Source organism: Amia ocellicauda, chromosome 12 (genome assembly GCF_036373705.1).
Source record: "Amia ocellicauda isolate fAmiCal2 chromosome 12, fAmiCal2.hap1, whole genome shotgun sequence".
NCBI lineage: Eukaryota > Metazoa > Chordata > Actinopteri > Amiiformes > Amiidae > Amia > Amia ocellicauda.
Window position 1 is genome coordinate 13538476 of NC_089861.1, and position 25551 is coordinate 13564026.

Consider the following 25551-nt stretch of genomic DNA (forward strand, 5'->3'; position numbering starts at 1 on the left):
GTTTAACCTAATACAAGAAAAGGAAGGCTCTTCCTTTTTCAGGAAACTCAGCAACTGACTCCTAAATAGGAAAGGAACGTTGTGTTTGAATAAACATATTGCTTTGTTTATAAATAATACTGAAAACATTTAAATAAGAATACTTAATACACTAACAAATACATGCTCCAGTACTCTAGTTATTATTATTTAGTATATATTTATATATACAGCTCTAGAAATACTTGAGACCACTCCAAGTTCAGAAATCAATGTTAAGTGGTCTCTACTAGTACTTTACATTTGCATACACTACAATGCAAATAGTGTGTTAAGCATGAAACCATCATTTTAGGAATTGCCAGGGGTGTAAAGTAACGAAGTACAAATAATTCCTGTACTTAACTACGTTTTTCGAGTATTTGTACTTGAGTATTTTTTATTTGTGCCTACTTTTACTCCACTACATTTATGAACAAAATAATATACTTTTTACTCCACTCCATTTCCCACAGACGACTCGTTACTGTTATTATAATTGGAGAGAGGAATAACACACATACGCGGAACGAACATGTTTCAGCTTTGCTTGATACTTGTGACCAATCACACTGTAGCATAATGAGCAGCGCTGTGGTGAGCCAACCCTCTCATCCATTAGCGCAGTAGCTCTTTGTCTTCCTGGTCAAAGATGGACTCGAACCCGCGGACCCTCCGCACTGAGACACACGGGATAACCGTGATAATCAGAGGCGGGTCTCTGTTTCCTGAGGGACCAGCAGATTGCCTTATTGCCTGCTTTAAGTTATATTCAGATACAAGTGCCCCCTATGTCCCGATCGCCCTCCCCGAGCCCCCCGCTAGGCTGTGTCTGTTCAGAGATGGATCATTTTGAGTTTTGAGAGTCAGACCTGTCTTCTGCAACACAGTGCAATAGATTACATTATAACACGTGATCACTATATTGTTGATTTTGTTTTGTGTATTATTATACAGCTGTTTGGGATATATGTATGTGTGTGTGGACAGTGAGTTTTTTTTTTTTTTAATATATATAAATCCCCCAGTTACCCTTTGTTAACACACACCAAAGTAATATCCAGATATGAGCCTAATAACATTTCTTTTTGTCAGCCTTTTTCAAGATAAAATTGAGGAACCGTAAAAATACCGTGATAATTTATGGAAAATAAAATGTTGGATTAAAACATCAAATTAATCTCTTGTGTGCCCCCTTCATGAGGCTCACACACAAACACTTTATTTCTCTTTATTACTAAAATCACAATTTACTTTTACTTTTGGTACTTGAGTTCTCTTAAAAGTAGCTACTTTTTAACTTTTACTCAAGTACTGTTTGAATGGGAGACTTTTTACTTTTTAGTTTTTGATAGAATATTTTTACTTTTACTCAAGTATGACTGCCAAGTACGTTTTACACCCCTGGGAATTGCACATTTGATTTAATTTTATCCCAGCCTAAGGGCCAGATTAAATCAAAACTTTGACCCACCCACTAATAGAAAACTACAGAACTGTACTTAGTTGCAGCTTAATTTTTAGTAAGATGCCACTTTCTTTTAATCATAAATGTAACCGCTACTATGTACAGATTTTTAGATTTCTATTAGCGGGTGGGTCAAAGTTTTGTGTCAGTCTTTTAGTGACCTGACACAGATCAATTGAATCAGTTTCTCCTCTTTAATCATACAATTAGGTTCTGCTGCATATAGTTGTTATTTCAATTCAAAATGAATTGTCAGCTTTTTACTCAGCAATCATTGGCAACTTAAACTTAAAACTATAAAACCCATACAATATTATACATGATTTGAATAAACTACAATTGTGAATGAGAGGGGACACTTTTTTTGTGTGTGGAAATTGTACAAACTATTGCTTTGCACACCTGTTACCGGCACCAGATATATTAAACAAACAAACAAAAAAAGAGAAAGAAAGGCCAATTACTTACCAATAATTACCTATTCATATTAATTGAAAGCAATCAGGAAACTATGCACACAACAGAACCCAATTCTGTGAATTAAGAGTAAACCCACATATGTGTCAGAGCAGAGAAAACTGGAAAAATAGACGGTTGCTGGAATGCTATATTATTGTTATTATGAAGTTAATATTAATTTATGTAGCAGAAACCTTTATGCAAGGTGACATATTTTAATAATCGTTAACATTCATCCATCCATCCATCCATGCATTTTCAATAGCCATTTCAGCCTGTACAGGGTCGCACTGAGCCACAGCCAAACATGGAAGACACAGGGTGCAAGGCAGGGTACACCCTGGACAGAATACCAGTCTATCACAGGGCAGCACACACATGACTACAGGGCAATCGAGAGTAGCCAATCTTATAAATTCAGCAATTAATAAGAAGAAAGTTTACAAACGAGAGGAGGCCATTTGACCCATCGTGCTTGTTTGCTGTCTATTAATAACTAAGTGATCCAAGGATCCTATCCAGTCTTTTTTAAAATGTTCCCAAATTTTCAGCTTCTACCACATCGCTGGGGAGTTTGTTCAGATTGTAACAACTCTCCTGTTTTCCGTCTTGAATGCCTTGAAGCCCAATTTCCATTTGTGTCCCCGGGTGCGTGTGTCCCTGCTGATCTGGAAAAGCTCCTCTGGTTTGATGTGGTCGATGCCTTTCATGATTTTGAAGACTTGGATCAAGTCCCCACGTAGTCTCCTCTGTTCCAGGGTGAAAAGGTTCAGTTCCTCAGTCTCTCAGTAGGACATTCCCTTCAGACCTGGAATAAGTCTGGTTGCTCTCCTCTGAACTGCCTCTAGAGCAGCGATATCTTTCTTGAAGTGTGGAGCCCAGAACTGTACACAGTATCCAGATGAGCTCTAAATAGTGCATTGTACAGTCTGAACATCACTGCCCTTGTTCTCAATTCTACACTTTTAACCCAACATTTTAGTTGCCTTTTTTGTTGCTTCCCCACATTGTTTGGATGGGGAAAGTGAGGAGTCCACATAGACTCCTAGGTCTTTCTTATGTGTTACTTCTTCTATTTCTATTCCTCCTATAGTGAAATTATAGTGGACATTTATATTTCCTGAATGTAACAGCTTGCACTTTGCCCACAACTGAATATCATCTAAATCCCTTTGAATAACCTGAACTGTCGAGATTATATATGCTGAGCCACCTATTTTTACTAACTATCCCAGAGTCCAGATCATTAATATAGATTAGAAACAGCAAAGGCCCTAATACTGATCCCTGTGGAACTCCACTAACAACCTCACTCCAGTTAGACGCGACTCCTCTAATCGACACCCTCTGTTTCCTATACATCAACCAGTTCAAAATCCATCTACTTACATTACCCTGAATGCTTTGGTGTGCAACCTTATCAAAAGCTTTTTGAAAATCTAAGTATATCATATCATATGCTTTCACATGATCTACAGCTGCAGTTGCATGTTCAAAAAATTCTAATAAATTAGTAAGACATGATCTGCCTCGTCTAAACCCATGTTGACTATCTCCAAGAATATGGTTTTCATTTAAGATGCTCCTCTATTTTCTGCTTAATATCTTACAACATTTTACAACTAATGCAGGCAAGACTGATTGGTCTGTAATTTCCTGGATCAGTTTTGTCCTCTTTCTTGTGGATTGGTTTGACATTTGCTGTCTTCCAGTCAGTTGGCACATCCCCTGTTCTAAGTGTCATTTGGAATATTTGAGTTAGTGGCCTATAAATAATTTCCCTCATTTCTTTTAGTACTGTAGGAAATATACTGTACCATCTGGCCCACGTGATTTGTTTGTTTTTAATTCTGCTAGCCCCTTTAGTACCTCCTCCTCATTTATCCTGATCTCTCTTAGGGTTTGACTGGACTGATTGTTAACCTGTGGCATGTTATCCGTTTTTTCTTTCGTAAAAACCTCTGTGAGATACTCATTGAAAACATCTTGTTCATTTTCTAAGATACTTCCACTTTTAGCTTTTAGCTGTTTAACTTCCTCCTTTATTGACCTCTTGCTGTAGTATTGAAGCATCAAGATTTTGGGATGTGAAAGGAAAACAAAGTACCTTGTGAAAATCAATGCAGCCATTGGATATGCAGAATATGCAAACTCAACAGACAGGCATGCAGTCTGAGGAGCTGTCAACCAGCAGAACACTTACATAATATTATAAGGGTAACAATACCACTATGAAATAAGATACTCATTACAGTGAATTAAATTAAGGTATAAGAAGAGGTTTAACTGGTCTAATGGTGTAATGTTAACAGATGCACCCTATGGGGTCAAGAGAGGATAAAGAGAGAAGCAGGCAGCCTGACACCTGAGGGAAGGCAGGATTAATTGACCTATGGAAGAGGAAAGGAGAGGGAAACACTAGAGGTAATTCGCAGGTGTGGAAGCTGCTTATCAAGGATTGTAAAGGTGAATTTAGAATTCACTGCAGAGAACGGCAGAGATAGGAGGTGAGAGTAAAAGAAAGCTGACTGAGGAAGTGAGAATGAAGAGATGGGATGGAGAGTGGCAACTTGAACCTCAGAGGTTTTAGTAGAGAGTACTATTAGTGTGAAATATTGGCCACTTTCCATTTGGACTTTGAGTAAATTTTTCTCTTCCTGTGGTCCTTGTAAAGCATACCATAGCATTGAAATGGAAATGGACATGGACTGTTCAAGGTTAGCCGGAAGGCATTTCCAATTCAGTTTATAAACTAAAGAAAGCGATAAAATAAAGTACATCCTCCTTGCGGAAGGCAGTTGCCGTCACTGACGAGAAGCAATCCCACCCCCATCAATAGCTGTGCCTTGACAGAGATGACCTGTCACAAACATGTTGTATTTACTATTAGACCTCTTTGTGCACAAGAGACCTTATTGCTTATTTCTGTTGATCTTTTATACTAATGTCTAGCTGCATAGGATTCAGGTTAAGTGAGTCTTCTCTCCTGCCCTCACTATACTTGTGTCCCACTAGCATTTCCTCCTGGCTCTTCAGTTGTACTGTATTTCTTGCCTTTATTTGCAATTTTTTAGTGCTCTTTCTATTTCCCTTCCTTTGGAGCTTTCTTCACCCTGGCACCCAGTAGATATATTACAAGAGGGAGAGATTCCACACACCTTCTCTTGAGGGGGACAGGATTGAAAAAGGAAATAACAAGAGGAGAGCCCAGCTGGAGTGGTTCTGTTGTTTCTGGCCCAATCCACATTTCAATGGGAGAAATACAATCAAGAAAAGGATGGCAGGCATAACTAGAGAATACGAGATTGTGTCAGTCTGAAGCAGAGCCAGAGACTACTTAATGAGGGTTTATATGAAGTCACCAAGATGAGGTTTAGAAAGATTTTATGAAAACTGAAAGAAGGTAGAATGAAAGTTACATACACTACTGGTCTGAGACTCTCAGCTTTCTAATGATGTGAAGCATTCTCTGTTGTGCTGGTAGCCAAGAGAATAAGCTTTCAAAAGATGTGCACTGAATCCAATTGAGCATGCATTTCACTTGCTGAAGGCAAAACTGAAGGCAAAACGCCCCAAGAACAAGCGGGAACTAAAGACGGCTGCAGTGCAGGCCTGGCAGAGCATCACCAGGGAAGAAACCCAGCATCTGGTGATGTCTATGGGCTCCAGACTTCAGGCAGTTATTGACTGCAAAGGATTTGCAACCAAGTAGTGAAACTCACAATTTAATTCATGATTATGTTAGTTTGTCCAATTACTTTTGAGCCCCTAAAATTGGGGGCACCACATATAAAAATGGGTGTAATTCCTACACCGTTCACCCAATTTGGATGTAACTACCCTCAAAGTAAAGATGAAAGTCTACACTTAAAGAGCTTATTGACTGTTTCCTTTCAAAACCATTTTGGTAGCATACAGAGCCAAAAAGATTACAATTGTGTCACTGTCCAAATATTTATGGACCTAACTGTATCAGCAACATTCCAGCTTCTGAAGGATATAGTATTGCAGGCTTACCAAATTTTCACTATGGCTTATCTAGGTGATAAATTGCCTAGCTTGCACAATTAGCAACATTCACACACAGTACTTGAGAAAATCTAGAGCTGCATTTCGATCAGAGTCAAACCCAGAGAGAGCGAGAGCATGACTTGGGGTGACTTTGTGGCTCCGTATTGAAAACAGAAAAAGTAAGATCTCATTCGGCACCAGGTAGGTTACGCCTACCACATAAATATCTCAAATAAATACATATAAACCAACACCAGGACACATTCCCCCTTCCCTAGTTATGAACTTTGCGAGTGCAAATGCTAATGGTGTAGTGCTGTTTGTGTGTATGTATACGGGGTGGCACGGAAATGAACGTAGCTAATAGACATCGGTATTTAATGTGTAGAGTGTGAACCTATATTAGAGCATGTTTAATTTGTGTGTGTGTGTATATATATATATATATATATATATATATATATATATATATATATATATACACTCACCTAAAGGAGTATTAGGAACACCTGTTCAATTTCTCATTAATGCAATTATCTAACCAACCAATCACATGGCAGTTGCTTCAATGCATTTAGGGGTGTGGTCCTGGTCAAGACAATCTCCTGAACTCCAAACTGAATGTCTGAATGGGAAAGAAAGGTGATTTAAGCAATTTTGAGCGTGGCATGGTTGTTTGTGCCAGACGGGCCGGTCTGAGTATTTCACAATCTGCTCAGTTACTGGGATTTTCACGCACAACCATTTCTAGGGTTTACAAAGAATGGTGTGAAAAGGGAAAAACATCCAGTATGCGGGAGTCCTGTGGGCGAAAATGCCTTGTTGATGCTAGAGGTCAGAGGAGAATGGGCCGACTGAATCAAGCTGACTGAAATAACCACTCGTTACAACCGAGGTATGCAGCAAAGCATTTGTGAAGCCACAACACGTACAACCTTGAGGCGGATGGGCTACAACAGCAGAAGACCCCACCGGGTACCACTCATCTCCACTACAAATAGGAAAAAGAGGTGACAATTTGCACAAGCTCACCAAAATTGGACAGTTGAAGACTGGAAAAATGTTGCCTGGTCTGATGAGTCTCGATTTCTGTTGAGACATTCAGATGGTAGAGTCAGAATTTGGCGTAAACAGAATGAGAACATGGATCCATCATGCCTTGTTACCACTGTGCAGGCTGGTGGTGGTGGTGTAATGGTGTGGGGGATGTTTTCTTGGCACACTTTAGGCCCCTTAGTGCCAATTGGGCATCGTTTAAATGCCGCGGCCTACCTGAGCATTGTTTCTGACCATGTCCATCCCTTTATGACCACCATGTACCCATCCTCTGATGGCTACTTCCAGCAGGATAATGCACCATGTCACAAAGGTCGAATCATTTCAAATTGGTTTCTTGAACATGACAATGAGTTCACTGTACTAAACTGGCCCCCACAGTCACCAGATCTCAACCCAATAGAGCATCTTTGGGATGTGTTGGAACGGGAGCTTCGTGCCCTGGATGTGCATCCCACAAATCTCCATCAACTGCAAGATGCTATCCTATCAATATGGGCCAACATTTCTAAAGAATGCTTTCAGCACCTTGTTGAATCAATGCCACGTAGAATTAAGGCAGTTCTGAAGGCGAAAGGGGGTCAAACACAGTATTAGTATGGTGTTCCTAATAATCCTTTAGGTGAGTGTATATATGTGCTTCAAACGACATTTTGTTGCCCAGAAATGTTCTATTCCACTATATTTGAACGCTGATAATAAGGGAATGTAAATTGTTATTACATATTTATTGTAGCTATGACCTGTGTTATTGGTACAGCACAATGGCAGGAGCTACAGACCCTATAAAGGATATAAGCTTGGCACAGAGCTCATTCAAGGAGAAAGAGGGGATAGGAGAAGATCCTCAGTGTGTTACGAAGTTTCAAATATCCTGATTTGTGTTTGTTGATTTGAATTGATTTGATTTGTTTTTTGCTTTGTTTTGTTTAGGCCTAGTCAGTTTTGCCATCCATCACAATCTGTTGTTGGAGTAACCATAGGCGGACTGGCAATTCTGGCAAGGGCCGGTCCATTTTTTAGTTCAGTGGGATTTAATCCAGTCAATTCCCATGTGGCACATTGACAACTTCCCCCCATCCCCCACCCCACCCTGGACCACACTTTGGCAAGCCCCCCCCACCCCGACTGCACTTTATTGGTACCCAGACTTCACAAGCCATCGCCCCCCTGGGTAATCTTTGTTAGGTGAGTATTATTTACACTGTATAGGATTATATAATTATGTGCTCAATCCAGCCATATTTAAGCAATGCAGGACCAGTAGGGCTCATGTCACAGAATGGTCATATACTATGTATACTGTAATTACAATAATCGCAGGGCAGCACAACAAGAACAGTATCTATTCTGTAATGTATCTAAACTGTAAAACTGGTAAACCACCCATGCCTGCTATATTTAATAACTGGTTACCACAAACAAGTAGTGGTCAATAAAGTAACACAATTTGCCGAAGGCTGTTAAAAAGCAGCTTAGCAGTCAGTCAAACTAAAATCAAATGTAAAATGGTCAAACATAAAAAGGAAATAATGTTGAAATAATGCTGAAGCAGCGGAGCAGGCCAAATTTTCCTTTCTCCAGCTCTAGGCAAAAACCTGCTGCTCCACTGATCTGCGCTCCAGAGCCCTGTCTTAAACAGGCAGACTTTGTCCAGACTGATTCATCTGCTGTTTTATCAATGGAGTGATTTTGATACTGGAATCTTCATCTGCACACACAAGAAATACACAATTCAGTCATTCAGTACAGTTACCAGGCTCAACAATTTGGAATTTTACGTATTTGTACATTGGAATATAATTTCAGTATTGACTGGGGGGTATAACCCTGAAGTACCGACCATCACACTAACTCTTTCAACACAGGCATCCATGTGGGTTCTGTCTCAAATTCAGAATATGCCTTTAGTTTTCTGTATACTAGAGGAATATCCCACCCTCAATGTTGAGAATATTCAGGCGTAGAATATTCCCTGTCATATTCCAACAATGCTATTTACTCGGCAGAATGTATATTTGGAATATTCTGTTTTCTAAATACCAGTGGAAAATGAGTGGGCACTTGAAAGTCTGTGGTGCTGTCTGTCGGGGCCAATGTGAAGGAGAATGTGTAGGTATTGTCACAAGACTTTCTGGTGATGTAAATTAGTAGCTAGCTGTTAGTGTGTTTTTTCTGCTGAAAAATTCAGGGACATGACAGAATGACAGTCAGTTCAACTGGGTCTTCTTTGGTCTTGAAGTAGGTTTTGTGTAGGAGAATTATGATTTACTTATTATAATTATTTACAGTATTCATTCTGACTGGTCTAATCCCTTTGTGCCCACTTTCAATTCTGTTATAATTTCCCAACACATCCTACTGGAAAGTTTGGGGTTGGCATTATGTAAAATACTAAATCATACACACATTTCTGACTCCTCCCCTTACAGCAAGGATTGTGCCCAAGTTCAGCTCAGTATATCACTTTCTTATCTTATTATAGCCATTGGAAAATGTAGTGCTGGTACAACTGGGGCAGGCCAAGATCCCATGATCCCATAATTGTATTAATATTTTATGAACAACTGGGACTGCATAATTTGTCCATAAATGCCACGACTGAGACGTGCACACTTTAGTTAAATTGTTACCTGCCATACTGTAGCTGCTGTTACTGTATGATTCATCGTTTAAACTGTAACTTGCCCTGGTTAAGGGCATCTGCAAAGTAAATACAAAATAATACAGAAAAAAAGTGTTGTCTGCAGTTATTATTATTATTATTTTTATTTCTTGGCAGATGCCCTTATCCAGGGCGACTTACAGCATAAGTTACAAATCTGTAGTAAGAGTAATAATTTAAGGGAGTCAAGTTGTGCTGTTTAAAAGACATATCTACTAGCACATATTGTGATGATGGTTACAATAATAATAATAATAATAATAATAATAATAATAATAATAATAATAATAATAATAATAAATAGCAAATATTATTTTGTATTGTTGCACATGGAAAAGTTTTCTTATGGTAATGTAATAAAATGTTGTCAATACATGTTCAGCTCTTCCTAATATCTCTTAACAGAAACTTGTATTTATTACACTGTCTACAGTCATGTAAGGCATGAAGAATAAAATATACAAAAAGTCCTTTCCATGTCAGGCTCTAGCACTCATAGTGTTGTTTTCTGTATTTGTTTTGATAATGAAACACAACCCTATCCCACAATCGCTCTGCTCCTCCCACAACGGGGGACGGACTTCCATCGATGGCCAGATTTTACAAAAAGCTCTGGAACGCGTCCAAGGATGGCAGGAACGTTTAGGCCAGTGGAACCGAGGCATGAGTCTACACTTAAACAAGGAAGCATTTACATCCCCTTTCCCTTCCTGTGTCTGCTATTTTCTCCTGGTAACATTTATTTAATTTTATGTTAATATTCTTAGTGAACATAAGCTACACCCAAGTTAAACAGTCTACATGGAGCTGTTTATCAAGAAGTCTGTACTTTAAACTGCAGTCAATTTACCAAAAGAAAACAGAACAAACAAATTGAGTTTTCACTCCAAATAATGTATTCATTAAACTGAACACTTCAGCCAGGTCTTATATAACTACATTATAACAGCAAGTTTCTCGCTTTTATGACTTTAAAGTGTGACCTAAAATTAGTAAAATTAAACATTTATGCTTAAGCTTTTAGTGGCACTCACTGGTGTTTTGTGTGTAAAATAACACAATATAAATAAACCCATTCTACCTGTCCATAATGGTCTTATCTGTTTTTTTTCCCAAGTCTGTAGTTGTTCACTTAAGAGACATTTTAAACCTGCAAGTCAGTGCCCATTGGAACAAAGGGATGATTTGTTTATTTGATAATGTTTATGTAGGTCATCAAGAGCAAATGCCAAAGAATAGTCACTGAGACATAGAGTCAGTATGCAGTTTATAGGTGTTTATTTGACTGGGGTGAATGAGATCAGTTCAGTTTCATTAATGCATAGACATATGGAGCTCCACCTGTAAAATTACAAACACAGTCTGCTTATTTCTTGACAACTTGTACAATCTAACATACTGAAATCAACCCTGCTTAAATATTACAGGGGAGTTATTTTGGGAGTGATGGAGATATAGTATGGAATTAAGACTCAAATCTCTCAGTTTTGTGGATAATATGGTCATTGGCAAATTAACCACAAGGAGCTTTTCCTACATTGCTCCTGGGGGACTGCTGATAGCATGTAGGAAAGTCATTACTTTCTATATACAAAGGAAAACAGGATATGATTCACAGAGGTTATGAGACTCGTGTACCAGTTGAGTTATATAACAATTAAGAACAACATCACTAAAAGAACAACCAAAGCAACAGTGTGGCTTGCTGAAGTCTAAACTTCAATTGTACAAATATTTTCTGAATTGGATAAGTGTTCCTGGGGTCATTAATTTGGATAACAGAGAGCAGTAGTAGTAATGGACAATAAGTGCAAGTTCTACACACCGAGCTGGAGGATTTACCCAGGTGTCCTCTGCATAGACCTGTCCAAGGCAGCCAGTGTTGTGAAAGTCCAGTCTTGTCAGGGAGCTAACAGGGAATGGCAACGCAGGGTCTGAAACTGATCATCACTGCCACTGCTGCTCCATGAGTGTGGCACCGCTTCTGAGTCTTCAGGGATCAATGGGGCCCCAAGATCTCCAGGCCTGGGGAGGCTGGCTGCTGAGGACAGACTGATGCTCCGGAGTGGGGCTCCCACTTCCATTCCAGCCCCGCTGCTCAGATTCAGAGAGTCCAAAGATGTTATATTTGGATTCCACTGCTGCTCAGAATAGTACAGTGAGGAGCTGTGAGTAGAACTGGTGTCAATGTTAACACCAGAATCAACTGCAAAGGTGCTTCTGGGTGAAGGTGACCTTCCTGCTTTGTTTCTTTCACTTTTCACCTTCTGTATTTCATTGATTATTTTGGTAATGACAAAATCCTGGGTTCCTATCTTGTGGATGGACTCAATCAGAGTGTCGAGACCTTTGGGGTTCTCTGCCAGAAAATCCAACATCCTTCCGGTCTTCTTGCTGTTCACTACTCGACAGCTGATGTCTTCCGTATCCTCTCTGGTCAGAATCTTCCTGGAGCGCAAGTAATCAAAGTGTCGGTCAGCTTTGATTTTTTCACACAGATACGGCCTCAACCTCTCAAGAACTTCCTTTTTGACCTCTGCCATTTCATCTTCTGTCAGCTGTGGGGTATCCATTGTGAGAGGGTTTCCTGGGATTCTTCTTGTGTAGACCACCACTGCTGCAAATGTCAATTATAAGTGTCCAGGTCTTCTGTAATCACAGTCAAATATTAGTGCTATTTGATATGAATAAAAGATTGGGAACTTCAGTGTTTAAGCACACCCATTGAAATCATTTTTCATCTGGATAGAAAAACATGTATTTGGAGTTTTATAAACGAGAACTGCAGGGACACTTCCTTTTTTTAAACATTGAATTACATGAAAGTTCTTCTTTTTATTTTTTTGTGTTCCCTCTTGTTTTTATTAATTTAATTTAAACAAGATTTTTTTGATATAAACATGGGCAGTCAAGTATTGTTTGGCACTACTTGGGGATGGACTCAATCCCAGGCTCATAGATAGGCAGGGCCTAGAGGGATCACACACAGGCCGGGTTATGGTGCACTGGAAGGTGATTAATTATGTACAGTAATGGTGCTGCCTTGAAGCCTAGCTCTATTAACATAAAAAGGAGGCATTTTCTTGCCCTGCACAGCAGTATGCCACAATAAATCAAAACACTCAACCAAAAAGGTGTATAGAAATGTTACAAAAGGGATTTCAATTGAAAATTCAAAAGCAAAAAATATCTTAAAGTAAATTCTCTGTCCCTTTTAATGCAAAAGGAGAAATGCACAAGGGGTCTGCAAATTATACTTAAAGGCATTTGTATATGGGCACTGCTATAGGAGAAAAACATCTCTTAAGGCCTAAGCTATTAGGCTTAACTAAGCCTAATGGTTACCTTCCATCCTAGGAAGTGTTACTTATTAAACAAATAATTTAATACATGGTGAATATATATTTGGTAAAAATCCTCACAGCACTGTTTTAAATGAATAAGTGCAGAAATAACTCTATTTGGGCTATCTGACAGAATGTCATTACAACAGACCAATCTGGATGTAACAGATGAGTGTATTCATTTCTCAGTGACAGGCAATAAACTATAAGGCTTTGATTTAGCAATATGTCTAAACTGGAGGAAGGATGATCTCAACAATTTTTAAATGTGTAGCTCAAAGGCTTTAAGATTTCGCGTAAAGTTATTTAGTCCTGTTGGCATATAGTAAACACTTAGGGAAAGTTTCACAGAAAGGTTATGAATTAAGCCAGGGATAGGCCTTAAGTTAGAACAGTTAACTATGATTTAAAAAGTGGCTTTCTGAAATAAAGCTTCATTTTGGATTAGTTACTCCTTGAGTATGGAGATTAACTAATCCAATGGAGATTAAGGAGATTGCACCTGGACTTGTCCTGATTAGTCCTGATTAATATAAGTATGCACACATGGCTCAAGCCTACAGCTGTTCATAAAACCAGGAATGGATTACAAAACATATCGGTACTTCACACTTAACCTCAGATCAATTAGAACAATTTAATTAATTTGCAAATTGTATGATTTAATCCAGGATAGAACCTGATGAGATATGTCGATGAAACATTCTAAGCAGTGTTTTAGGACATAATGCTCAATTGTGTGATAAGAAGCACTTAAATCTAGTATAGTAATAACAGTTACATGCCCTAGATCACACGACAGAAACACATAGTTTTAGAGAAAAACACTGACTTGCAGATTATTTTTTATTCCTTTAAATCCAGGACTTTTCCTAGTAACTCAGCAGGAAAGCAACGTGTGTTTCCCACTGGAGTGCTGACCTATGTATTTACTCATTAAATATGCAAATTTTCAAGTGAAATCAGAGTGCACCACAGTCAGAACACTGTGTCCGCCGTGGAATTTCCTGTGCCAATGACTTGGGCTTATTATTCAGCCAGTCTGGGGTCAGTGCCAATACATTATGACTCTTGAATTGGGAAGTTCCACACATTTGAGTTTCCATTTCAAAACAGAAATAAAAGTCCAATTGAGGTAACAAAATGCTATTAACCTCAATATTGTGAATACCGTTTTTCTTTGAAGGCACTGTCATGTCAGTTGCATTCTTCCCTTACGGAAACTAAATATATGCAGAATATATTTTTCAAAATATGTTATTGGAAAATATTATATATTTTAAAATATCTGTGAACAATACATTACTGGAAAATATATTTAAAATATGTAAATTTTTGCCATTTTTGTATATTGTAATATATTTTTCAAAATATATCAATATATTATAAATATATTATAAAACATCGATATATATTACCATATATGTAACAATATATTGTCCTATCTTCCTGGAACATACAATATGTAATATACAATATACACAACTACAATATATTTTAAAATATATAAATGATTGCTGGGTTTGTATATTGAGATGTTTTGTAAAATACATCAAATTAAAATTCAAGTTCAAATTAGCTCTGGTGTTGCCATTACATGTACAATACAACAGAGTAATACAATAAAACATAATATAAACAGGGATGTGATAATACAAACAATCACAGAATTATACAATTATTACAATATATTGTAATTTTTCTGGAAAATATATTACAGTAATACAGTAATATATCTTGCAATATACTTTAAAATATATAAATTGTTTAAAATGTTTGTATATATTTTGTGAAATACATTAATATATTTTTAAAACATAAAATATTGAAATACATAATATTTTATATGTATACATTTTAAACTTCTAAATATATTGTAAACACTTTTAAATATAAAACATACACACTGATTACATACACACTCCAGATGAAAAAATGAAAACTCTTTCCAGGTACCAGATGACTTGCTTTAAACTTTAAATGTATGATGAATGAAATACAAAAAAACAAAATTACCACAATGTGTTTTTCATTAACCCTTTAGGCTCCTGTGTATTACATGTCCACTGAAGAGAAACACGTTTTGGTTTGAACAAACAAAACAATGCAAATGCAATAAACGAATCGACGTGCGATTGTATAAAAACGGCACAGGATCGCCATCTGCCCCGGGGCAATTAACGATGACATCATACAGTTTCCAGTTGAAGGCCTGGTGTCCTCCTTCTCCTTCAGCTGGTTATGAAGCTCGTTGATTTTCCCGTTGAGTCTTCCTGATGTCCCCTTGTTTAGTGCCCGGACATTTATTTGGTTGCTTCTGTGAAAATAAATTAGTAAGGAGAGAATTAAATTATGAACAGAGACTAAGCTCAAATCCATTTTACCTGGATTTGGTTCACAGAAAGAGGAGAAGGTGTGCATTCTGGATATGTCCAAACAATGCTATATTACAATGTCGTGCAAAGATCTGTGCCATATTTGAATCTCTCTCCTTTTTTGGCCAAGTCGCATTTTTCTTGTGCAGCACTCAATTGTGTGGAAATTGCGCAATTTGAATATCGGGCCCAGATCTGCGCAGAACTGTGGAAATCTGCGCTATGAGAATGCGACCACGGTGACTCTATCTTTCTGGTTGTTCCTCCATGCTGTATTCTCTTTGAGTATGAAAAGCATGCTGGGGGAATGACCTACATATTTAATAATCCTAGACACAGGATATCCAAAAGCTGCAAGGCCGTTTGTGAGCCTTTAGATTCTGACAAAAAAGGACTTATATCTGTGTACTGTAAGTGATAAAGCAAGCAAGTGGGGCTTGCCTGAGTGACAGCATAGAGACCTATCAGCAACTGTGTTATTAACGTGCCATTTTCCTCTTGGGGAGTTATTTTCTTTATTCAAGTAATCAATTATGAACCAGCAATTTGCGATTTGAAATTCATTCATTAAATGGGTTTAAATCAGATCCCGCCGGTGGGATATTGAAACATAGTTGGGATGAATAGAGTTAACAGCTTTATTTGTATCACTTGAATGAATGAAACCAAGATACGGCCCTTGACAGTAGGAATCTTGATAAAATGACACATTGACGATAATAGGCAGTGCTATATTCATTGATGATTCGGTATGTACATTTCTGGTGCTACTAGGTGTTGGCCTTAATAAGGTGTAGTTACATAATCATGGTTTAAATGGAAATTCATATTGGCACCCCATTTCTGCCAGTCTCTGTGTGAAATTAAAATATCTATAACATTGTGTGTATGCATGTGTGTATATATGTATCGAAACCAAAAAGCAAGTACATAGCAGATTCCATTGCTGTGTGTCACTGCTGCTCTGTCTACAAAGCTGCTCCTTGTCCAGTTTCTTGTCTCTTTGTATATCTCCTTTCACGCTCTCTGCTCCACTTCTACAGGTTGATTAGTCATGTTTTCCCTTGGGTAACAGACCGCCTGGATTTGCTCTTTGTACTCTCTTGCTCTACAGTGGTGGAAAGACCTGCCTGTGTCCAGCAAAACTAGTGTCTTACAAATCTATTCAAGCGTCTTCACTGGTGCAGCTAATATTATGATATTCTGTAAATGCAGAACATGCTAATTTAGAAGAATAATTGTACATATCCTTAAATCCAATTTGATTCTCAGTTCTAAAATTGTGCTCTATTCAATTGACTTCCACCCAAAATATAAAGGTGCAGAAATGTCATGAATAGGACACTAAACAGAAAAGAACACCATAAGATTGATGACACAGAAAGGAAAAAAAAACATATCAAATTTATTTAAATAGAAAAGGAATTCAACACATGCAAAAGTTGTACAGCACTTTATGCCAAACGTGAAATTTACAAATGTAGACTTTTAATAGAAAATGAACAAAACAAAACAAAAAAAGCATTGATGGAAAATCTGACTTTGCATTTATAATTTGCATTTTTTTGAGCTAACAAATTGGCTAAATTGTCCCTGAAGCCGATTGATAGTACAGTAGCCAAACTTATAAAGCCTAAACTAGGTCGTTTTGAGTTTTGAATTTCACAAACTTGCCTTCATACAGTTGCTGCACTGTAGAGAGGGCTGACTAAGTCTCAGCAAAAAATGCTGATATTCTCTTTCAGGTGTCACTGAAGCAATAGCCCATATTGTGAACCCTGAAAAAACCTGTTAAAAGCCAAGGCTATCAATTCATGTAATAATCTAATAATAATAATAATAATAATAATAATAATAATAATAATAATAATAATAATAAAATTAATCTGCTGAATTGTGTCTGTATAGCTTACTACATAAAAAACTAAAACAAAATAACACTATAAAACAACTATAAAATGTGCCATTATAAATTGTAAAACTGACTATCAAAAAAATATAAATACCTTTGTAATTATTTTAAAATTGAAGATGTAACAGCACCTAAAGTACAAAGTGGGGTTGCTGGGCTATGCATTAGAAAGAATTCAAAACACAAAGATTCTTTCATTAACAACAGTGCTTAAATAACATTCTACATACACGTGCATTAAATTACAGCTATTTTTTCTGTTCTTTTTACAATCTACACAGCTATCAAAAGGCAAGGGAAGTTGACTCATACACAACACTGCGATCTGTGTTTATACATTGTAGTGCCTGGTACAGTTTTGTTCAATACAGTATTACAATCTTTTTGTCATTTATATTAATTTATTCTTTTTAAAATACCTCATCTTTAAACATCTTTAAACACTTTTTGTTTCAGAAATGTGGTACCGAAATGCAAATAAGTACTTACATATGGAGGAAGAAAAAATAGCAAGCATTCCTTGATAAAATACTGTGAACTTTCAACAGAACAAAAATAACTCTGCATGTTTCAAGGAAGATAAAATCAATAACACATATTCATACTTTTTAGCAGTAATTACAGAATTGCTTTTATATTCCTGAGAAACAACATTATAAACAAATAACATACAGTTTTTTATATATATATATTACATTATCTAAAATCAGATTGATAGCTCCAATGTCTTTTTATAGCTTGGCAATGTCCCCCAACAATGTTACTCTCAGCACTGTCCTGGATTAATTCTGGATGTACGTATTCTTTTTAAAATCTTGCAGCAACACAAATAAATCTGAAGCTGGTAGCTTGGCCTGTGGCTCTGGGGCAGAATGCCTTGCTATTATTATACTTGTATTGTTGGGGAAGTAGAGGAGTCCACTAGTAGTGGAGTTTGTTTATTATGCTGCTTTCTGTAGCTCTAACTGTAAGTGATTTTGCAATAAATAAGACAGAGAGTGAGATGGGAGTTGAGATTCAAAATTAGGGTGTTGTTCCCTGAATCTGAGGTAATCTGGCAGAGATTGAGAGCAAATAAACTCCATGCTATATCAGTTATTAAGTCCTGGTCCGTAGACCCTTAGCATGATTGAGCTGTAAACAAACTTTCTAGCCATGCAAATCTATGTTTTCTGAGCTGAACATGTCAGAACTCTTGCTAAAGGGAATAGGAAGGTGTAAGAATGAAATGATGTCAAATTATGACACTCTCTCATTCTCTTTGGTTTTCTGACTGAGGGAAAGACAATATCCCAAACTAAGCAGAATCACATTGTATAACCATACACTGAAATAAAAAACACAATGGTAACTTGAAATAAAAAGTAAAAACAAACATACAAAAATAACCCCATATTTCTACAGGTAACACTATTTCAGTTATCGAAGGTTCTGGGTGAAAAGCTTTAGACTGAAGTGCTTATTGCTCTAGCCTGTATTTCTAATTGTTATACAATGATGGAAGCTACTCAGATTATTTTTACCTTTCACATTTCCCTGTGACTTCTGTTCTTTTCATGCTTAGGGAGCCAGACTTATATTGGGCATGTGCTCGGCTGGCACTTCAATTAAAAAATGTATACAGTTGATCGTGTTGTGTGTAGCACCATTTATTTATTTATTTTTAATAGAGCAAACTGATCAAGATCTCTGTTTAAAAGGTTCCCTGTTGTCTATGGTGGTTCCTAGTGCTGATCAACTGCAGCACTTAGTTTGCTAAAGCCAGCTGGCTGAAATATTTACTTTCACATACTGTCAGATCTAACAAACAGATGTCTGTGTTGCAACACATAGCTTGACTTTAAGGGGCTTATGTGTTACACTGAGGAATGGGAAAACTAATACTTTCTCTCTCTCTCTCTCTCTCTCTCTCACACTTCAAAACAACTTCAGTGAAAACTCTTCCCCACATTAGCCTGTTTAAAATGACAATTGCATGTCATCATATTCTGTCATCATATTGTTTGGTATAATATTGAGGGGAAAAGGGACAGTGATTTAAATGGCAGCGTATGTAACTTGAAGAAAACAAAATGCACTTGGCAAACTGCCACTATGTAACAAACAATCAGACAAGCAATACAAATAAACTAACATTTTTCTTCATGTTAAATAGTTCTCATGAAATGAATTAGGAAAGCTACTACTTGGCTCAAATAACAAACTTTCAAAGCATAAGAAGTTTACACTACACTTAATTATCAATTTCAGCATTAAATATTGCCTGTGTACAAACTGTAAGCATACCAGTGTTTATATCTGTGTGTCTTAGATATTCTATACATATATGTGTAACACACACTTCTAAACCCAGGATGCTTTGTTTTTGTTTATGAGTCAACCTTGCCATAGGTCCCCTCTGGAGGTCTGTAGCACTTTGGAAAAGCCATCAACTGGAGCATGTTGAATGCATATTTTCTGCACTTGATATTCTTCTGCACGTTCTCAATACGGCATCCTTCTCTGGTAAATGGGGGAAAAATAACAGGAGATCATAAAAAAAAATGTTTTACAAATAACCTCATACAGAAAGAAGATTTAAAATGAAAGAGCATGGTTCCATTGATAAGGATAATGACACATGCTTACATGTATCAATTATCTCAGAAGTGTTATACTGGATTTCTAACACATACAAGCTTCTAGGTGTAAAACCTTAACTTACAATACAACCAAATCTGTCACACTGACTGTTATTTAAAAGCCTTGGGTGTAACAAACCAGAAAAAGTATACTACTTTTAGCAACAACATTTTAAATATATTGGGAGTTACAAACAAGCCCAAAGATATGGCCGAGAAGGGGAATGCTGAAGATTTATTCTTCGGAAAGTTAAAATAAAAAGTTGTACAAAACACTGCCCACAGACCAAATTGGTGATATTAAGATTTTTTTTAATGACCTATTGTAAGTAATGTTTAAAATGTTTTATTAAAAACAGCCATATGAAGTAATGTGTATCATTTTGCATCTCTATACTATCTCAAAAGCACATTCAAAGTAATTTAACTTTAATAGGGATAATTATTTTCCCATACAGTAAAGACTCTTACGCAGACCAGTGTGTTTTTGTACATTTATGCTTCTCAGTGTTGAAGACCCTATATTGGAAAGTTGAAGAAAGTGTTTTGTGATAATTATGTAATGTTTTATATTAATTCTAGCATTAGAAATAGCTTGTATACAGACTGAGCAAATTAGATTTATCAGGCTAAGCAAAAGGTCAACAAGGTTCATTTGTTAGAAATTCCTGTTAGTAATAAAAGATCACATAGTGCCGAAATAGCCCACAGCAGTTTGCTGAAAATCTGTTTGTGGACTTAATCGATTCCCCAGATAGGCAGGAACTGTTTGATTGATTGACAGTTGATAAATGACGACCGTGGGATCGAATCTCCCCAGTGCACATCAAAGAAAGACATCGGGTTTTTGGATCCAACACTTCTCCATGTGAAGACAGATCGCAAACAGACTCGGACTTGTACCTTTTGATTGGATGAACGGCCACAACATTCTACGTCATTTTCTTATAAAGCTTCACTCGTGTTTGTAAAAACTAAGTTCTCACTATAGGAATTCCCTGACATGGTGCTTCCAAGTTCTATTTGCTTTATCTCAACAACTTTTCCAATTATTTCCGAGGTGGGTTCAACAGTCTACTTCAGGTAACACTGGTGAAGGCTCAGCAACTAATTTAGCTTCAGAAAGACACAATGTCTAAAATTAAAAACAAAAGTAGCATCATGCATTTATTTGTGTACAAATCTATTTTTATGTAATGGGCATAACTGAATCACAAAAAATACAATCACATTATAAAGTTAAATATAAATCTAGTCTTGATGGTTTTTTTTAATAAAAAATAATGTGAAAAACCTATTGAAAAATGAAGATAGACAGTGTAAAACCATTACACCTTTCAAGGCAATACAAAATAAATGTTTGTAAACTTTCTTATGTAATATCTATTATGTACAGTTATACTTTTCACCATCAAATTCAGCATCAAAACTCATTAGACATTTTTAAATAACCGTTTGACATTCAATTCAAAAGTTTATAGACACTGTCTGCGCCATTAAATGAGTAGCCTACATTTTAGAATATTGCAAGATGATATTTTGAAATAAGTTTGTGAGCTAATGCTTCAAGAACACATTATACAGTGAGGGAAAAAAGTATTTGATCCCCTGCTGATTTTGTACGTTTGCCCACTGACAAAGAAATGATCAGTCTATAATTTTAATGGTAGGTGTATTTTAACAGTGAGAGACAGAATAACAGCAAAAAAATCCAGAAAAACGCATTTCAAAAAAGTTATAAATTGATTTGCATGTTAATGAGGGAAATAAGTATTTGATCCCCTATCAATCAGCAAGATTTCTGTCTCCCAGGTGTCTTTTATACAGGTAACGAGCTGAGATTAGGAGCATTCTCTTAAAGGGACTGCTCCTAATCTCAGCTCGTTACCTGTATAAAAGACACCTGTCCACAGAAGCAATCAATCAATCAGATTCCAAACTCTCCACCATGGCCAAGACCAAAGAGCTGTCCAAGGATGTCAGGGACAAGATTGTAGACCTACACAAGGCTGGAATGGGCTACAAGACCATCGCCAAGCAGCTTGGTGAGAAGGTGACAACAGTTGGTGCGATTATTCGCAAATGGAAGAAACACAAAATAACTGTCAGTCTCCCTCGGTCTGGGGCTCCATGCAAGATCTCACCTCGTGGAGTTTCAATGATCATGAGAACGGTGAGGAATCAGCCCAGAACTACACGGGAGGATCTTGTTAATGATGTCAAGGCAGCTGGGACCATAGTCACCAAGAAAACAATTGGTAACACACTACGCCATGAAGGACTGAAATCCTGCAGTGCCCGCAAGGTCCCCCTGCTCAAGAAAGCACATGTACAGGCCCGTCTGAAGTTTGCCAATGAACATCTGAATGATTCAGAGGAGAACTGGGTGAAAGTGTTGTGGTCAGATGAGACCAAAATCGAGCTCTTTGGCATCAACTCAACTCGCCGTGTTTGGAGGAGGAGGAATGACCCCAAGAACACCATCCCCACCGTCAAACATGGAGGTGGAAACCCCATTATGCTTTGGGGGTGTTTTTCTGCTAAGGGGACAGGACAACTGCACCGCATCAAAGGGACGATGGACGGGGCCATGTACCATCAAATCTTGGGTGAGAACCTCCTTCCCTCAGCCAAGGCATTGAAAATGGGTCGTGGATGGGTATTCCAGCATGACAATGACCCAAAACACACAGCCAAGGCAACAAAGGAGTGGCTCAAGAAGAAGCACATTAGGGTCCTGGAGTGGCCTAGCCAGTCTCCAGACCTTAATCCCATAGAAAATCTGTGGAGGGAGCTGAAGGTTCGAGTTGCCAAACGTCAGCCTTGAAACCTTAATGACTTGGAGAGGATCTGCAAAGAGGAGTGGGACAAAATCCCTCCTGAGATGTGTGCAAACCTTGTGGCCAACTACAAGAAACGTCTGACCTCTGTGATTGCCAACAAGGGTTTTGCCACCAAGTACTAAGTCGAAGGGGTCAAATACTTATTTCCCTCATTAACATGCAAATCAATTTATAACTTTTTTGAAATGCATTTTTCTGTATTTTTTTGTTGTTATTCTGTCTCTCACTGTTAAAATACACCTACCATTAAAATTATAGACTGATCATTTCTATGTCAGTGGGCAAACGTACAAAATCAGCAGGGGATCAAATACTTTTTTCCCCCACTGTATATCTTGAAACAGAAAGTCACAGAAAACATATTAAAGATTTCCTAACCATGAAGGCATGTGTTTTAGGATTCACCTGATCCTATTGTTTATTAATCAGATGTCTTGTTCTTTCCATTTCTCTACACTGGATAGATGGGAAGTTTTATTCTGGCATGTCTTTTAGAATTATATAGTATTTTTATTAAAAATCTGCCAATACAAGGTTTTCTAGGTAACAGTCAAGCAATGTTCCAGACAAAGCTGTGGAACTTAAAACTGGACAATAACATGTCGACTTTTGTAAGGGTATTTGAAAATGGTTTTAAGACACAGTACAGACAGATTATATGAAATATCGATATATTAGTTCTAAAAAGGAAGTTCAAAAAACTAAGTGTAACATAAAACATTTAAAGGATTTGAGTGGTAAGTAATGCTATGTTACAAGCGATATGTAAATATATATATATATTTAATTAAAAATATATGATCAAATTAGCAGGATACAACATTGTAATTTTTTTAATGGTATGCCAAATGCATTGGTTTACAGATAACTAAGAGATTTTAGTCAATACAAATATTTATATAATATGGGTAGCTCTGATGTGTGTTTAGAATAGCTACAGATAAAATGTAAAGCTTATTTGTGAAATAAAATTGATAAAAGGAAATGTATTTCCTTATTAGAATTAAGTTGATGTAGTTCTTGTTTCTCACGTTGTGGTCTGGAGCTCGCATTTTAATGAAAACAAAATCCTTGCTGTCTCCACACTCCAAGTGCTGCTGGACAAAGCTGAACTTTATTTTAAACAAAGTGATCAATCACTTCTGAAGAGTTTTAGGGGCGCTGAGTTGCTCCCTACAGGTTGCGTAATTTGGCAGTGAAAGGTGTGCAGTGATGGTTTATATAGCTAGGATTTATTAAATGATTAATCATTCAAACAGGATCTCCAGAACACATTATAACAAACAAATGCTGGATCACCTTTATACAAGAAAGGAAATGCAATGCTTCTTGTTGATCATTATGTTTTCATTACATACAATTCAGTTCACCTATAAAGACCAGTCAAAGAAAGAAAATTACACAGTAGACTCTAATTATGACATAATCAGCAGTTTATTGGTATTTTGCAAGCAGAAAAACAAGACTTAAAATAAGCCACACGACCAGCAAGTGGGAGCTGACAAGCAGTAGAGCGACAGGATAGAAGTGGCGGGAAGTTGGCTTGTTATCTGCTACAGAGCCTGCCTCAGGGTCATCCCACTGACTCACTTCTCCCTGGGTGTGCCGACTGCTGAACGAGTCAAGAACAGACAGAACACCGGCGGGTTAGTAACACAAGTCCAGGTTCACTCACACTTGGACAGATCCAGCAGGCGAGAATGGCGGGCAGGCAGACACATGGATGGACGGATGGACAGGCACGTTTTCAGCACAGATGCGCATACACTACAGGCCAACAGCAGGGCACTTGAATATGAAGCTGAGATGAACAGTGACATGCAAGGCATGAAGAGACTGTGAATCACCATAGTGCTATGCTCTCTTCTGACATCATTTTTCAGTTCAGACACAGGGCTGTTTAAATCTAGGAACAATGTAATATCCAATTAAGACTGCTAATCATTCTTCCAAAATTAAATTTCAATAGCCTTTCAAGATTGTTAATTGTCACCTACTTAATGCTTTGTTTCAAACAAAAGGCTGTAGGTGGAATGTGAACAGATCAGATAAATCAGACTGAAAAAACAAACAATTCATTCATATATATCCTAAGTACGTGGAATGTTTCCAATGTACAACTTGAGTTTCAGGAAAGCACAACATGGGTCTGTTTCTGGTAAAAAAATCTGTTTGAAACCAAAACATCCTTTGAAGTTAGTGAAATTGATTTGTTTCAGTAGGTTCCAAAAACTAAAACACCATGGTTTTGTATTCAAGAACTTCTGTGACCTTCCCCACTAGACTAGGGGCCGGATTAAATCAAAACCTTGACCCACCCGCTAATAGCAAACTACAAACCTGTACATCATAGTGGTTACATTTATGATTAGAAGAAAGTGGCTTCTTATTAAAAATGAAGCCGCAACTGAGTAAAGTTCTGTAGTTTTCTATTAGCGGTGGTTTTGATTTAATCTGGCACTAGATCCCATAGGGGCTGGAAATATACATACATACATATACATAAAGCAAAGCTCCACACAGATTAATCCTAATTAAAAAAAAAATAGTAGTGGAACAGTGCCAGAACCGGCTGTGCTAGTTTGTTTGGTTTTGTTGAATCATAGACACGGTGTACAAAAACAAACAAACCAGGAAATCTAAATCAGCACACTTATGCCCTGAAGGCAATTGTGACAAGCTCTCTGATAAAACCATCATGCTTTTCTTTTTCAAAGTATAAAACAAGTATTGTTTGAAAAGGTATATTTATATATCCCTATGAGGAAGTTAAAAGCTT

The 25551-nt window shown here is 37.3% G+C and overlaps 1 protein-coding gene and 1 pseudogene across 6 annotated transcripts in view; both read right to left on the reverse strand.

Moving 5' to 3' along the window:
- Nucleotides 1-10932: 10932 nt before the first annotated feature.
- Nucleotides 10933-14338, reverse strand: LOC136764384 (B-cell lymphoma/leukemia 10 pseudogene; annotated as a pseudogene).
- Nucleotides 14339-14888: 550 nt separating this feature from the next.
- Nucleotides 14889-25551, reverse strand: part of inpp4b (inositol polyphosphate-4-phosphatase type II B) — a 451889-nt gene continuing 441226 nt past the window's right edge. For 3 of the 6 annotated variants that reach the window (XM_066718398.1, XM_066718399.1, XM_066718400.1), the window contains one exon: nucleotides 14891-15338. In XM_066718398.1, coding sequence (XP_066574495.1) covers nucleotides 15077-15338 — 262 coding nt within the window. In that variant the 3' untranslated portion in view covers nucleotides 14891-15076. Of the gene's footprint in view, nucleotides 15339-16781; nucleotides 19811-25551 lie in introns of those variants that run through there. The other 3 variants (XM_066718397.1, XM_066718401.1, XM_066718396.1) reach the window with 2 other exon arrangements.